The 2,022-nt window shown below is 37.0% G+C and overlaps 1 protein-coding gene across 1 annotated transcript in view; it reads left to right on the forward strand.

Moving 5' to 3' along the window:
• Nucleotides 1–1,810: 1,810 nt before the first annotated feature.
• LOC104986631 (histone deacetylase 8-like) overlaps nt 1,811–2,022 on the forward strand; it is a gene marked incomplete at its 5' end in the record, with an annotated part of 4,819 nt that continues 4,607 nt past the window's right edge. Inside the window, one exon of the mRNA XM_010837293.1 lies at nt 1,811–1,923. Within this exon, the coding sequence (XP_010835595.1) occupies nt 1,811–1,923 (113 nt within the window). The remainder of the gene's footprint in view (nt 1,924–2,022) is intronic.

A 2,022-nucleotide genomic window follows, 5' to 3' on the forward strand; every position in this document is an offset into this window, starting at 1 on the left:
AATTTTGTCTATAGAATTTCTCTGTGTTCTCTTTTATATGCCATACTATTTCTGCCTGCCTTTTTTGTTTTGTTTTGTTTTGGCTTTTGTATTTCTGTGCTATGACCTGTCTTCCTAACTTAATTTTAGGCTCTCTGAGGGAAGAAAGTATGTCTTGCATTGATTTGTATTTTCCCTCCTTCCCTCTTTCTGCCTAAAACACTTAATGTTCCATCCCAACTACCTAAAAGTTATTGATTTCAGTAGAAAGACACATTGCCTCTTTCTTGATGTGGTAAAATGGTAGGTAGACTCAAAAATTGTAAGATTTTCATAATTGGAAAATAGCATCCAAGAACCTTAAAAGTTACATATTCAATTCTTATTTATAGAGAATTCAAGGTTGGACAAACCTTTTCCTCTAACTGGTTTCAGTCTGGCTGCATATATAATGCCAGTCTATTCTTTCGCTAGATGATCACCAAGTTCACCTTCATGAGCAAAGCCAATGTCTAGTGATATTTTTACCAACTTCCTGCTGTCTAGTGTACCTGTCTCATTGACGTAGTCTGTGAACCAGGGCATTGTGCAGCATATGAAATATAGAAGAGATTTCATGAAGAAGTTTATGCATTGTGTAGGCAATACAAAGACTTTACACTCTTGGGCTTCCCTGGTGGCTCAGTTGGTAAAGAATCTGCCTGCAGTGCAGGAGACCTGGGTTTGATTCCTGGGTTGGGAAGATCCCCTGGAGAAGGGAATGGGCTACCCACTCTAGTATTCTTGCCTGGAGATTTCCATGGACTGTATAGTCCATGGAGTCTCAAAGAGTCGGACACGACTGAGTGACTTTCACTTTCCACAGTCTCATAGTAGCCATTTTAACTGATGCTTATGCCTAGAATTCTATTTCAAGTAAAATATTGGGGAGAATGTAGGAAAAAATGGACTGAATATTCAGTCTGTAGAAGCAAAAGAAACTGAAGCATTTAGAATGAGTTCTTAAAGAACAAATTATAACACATGTTTGATGATGTTCTTTTATATCTACTCAACAAGGCTTAATGGAAGAGTAATAAAAGAGTAGGTTAATATGCTGACAAGAGGTTAAAGTGACACGGTATCACTGATAGCAAAAATATTAAAGGACATCAGTGAAGTCAGTGAAGACAACTTAAGTGAAGGAGCCAGAAAAACTTTAAAGAGGCTGCTTCAATCATCATTGTAATAATTACATTTATTGTAATAATTACATTTATGGAAAGGCAACCACACTGTACTGTCCAGGAGGTTATGCATTTGTACATTCTACACTCAGCTTTTATGAGCAACAAGTCCAAGATGTACTAAAAAAAAATTCTAGATTATGTCATAGGGTCAGGACAGAGAAATCAAATCTCCAACACCTTCTACAAATGGCTGATCAGTACAGTCTTTAATGCCCCTTCTAGATTCTAGCTTTCTTAAGCTCCTTTAAGTAGTAATCTGTGTTCATCATGATGACTTCAGGGTACTACAGTTTTTTTAAATGACTCCTGAATCATAAAAAAAATATTCTGTTTTGTTCAATATAGTTATATTATAAATCTTTGAAAATCAGGGATCCTGAATGAAAAATATTACCAATCAACCTAAATATTTAGTTTACAAAAACACTTCATTCCCTGGCCATTCTGGGCCATGTACTATATAATCTTTGTAGGTATGTTTTTGTTTTTCTTAAAAGAAGGGGGAATTGTAAGGGAATGGATCTCAAGGGTTAGATCCTTGGCTATTAAGACTCCCTTGAATTGCTTGTGGCTATTGGCTAAAGCAACTTGTTTTCTTGCAGAGATGAAGCATCTGGTTTTTGTTATCTCAATGATGCTGTCCTGGGAATATTACGGTTGCGACGGAAATTTGACCGTATTCTCTATGTGGATTTGGATCTGCACCATGGAGATGGTAAGCCTTCACTTTCAGAGGAGCTTTGCTGCTAGGACTGGCAGGCTTTTATCAGTAAAGCTGTTTCTAGGCAGCTGGTAACAGGAGAAATACCTCTTG

The sequence above is a fragment of the Bison bison genome, unplaced genomic scaffold (genome assembly GCF_000754665.1).
Source record: "Bison bison bison isolate TAMUID 2011002044 unplaced genomic scaffold, Bison_UMD1.0 scf7180017845813, whole genome shotgun sequence".
Lineage (NCBI taxonomy): Eukaryota > Metazoa > Chordata > Mammalia > Artiodactyla > Bovidae > Bison > Bison bison.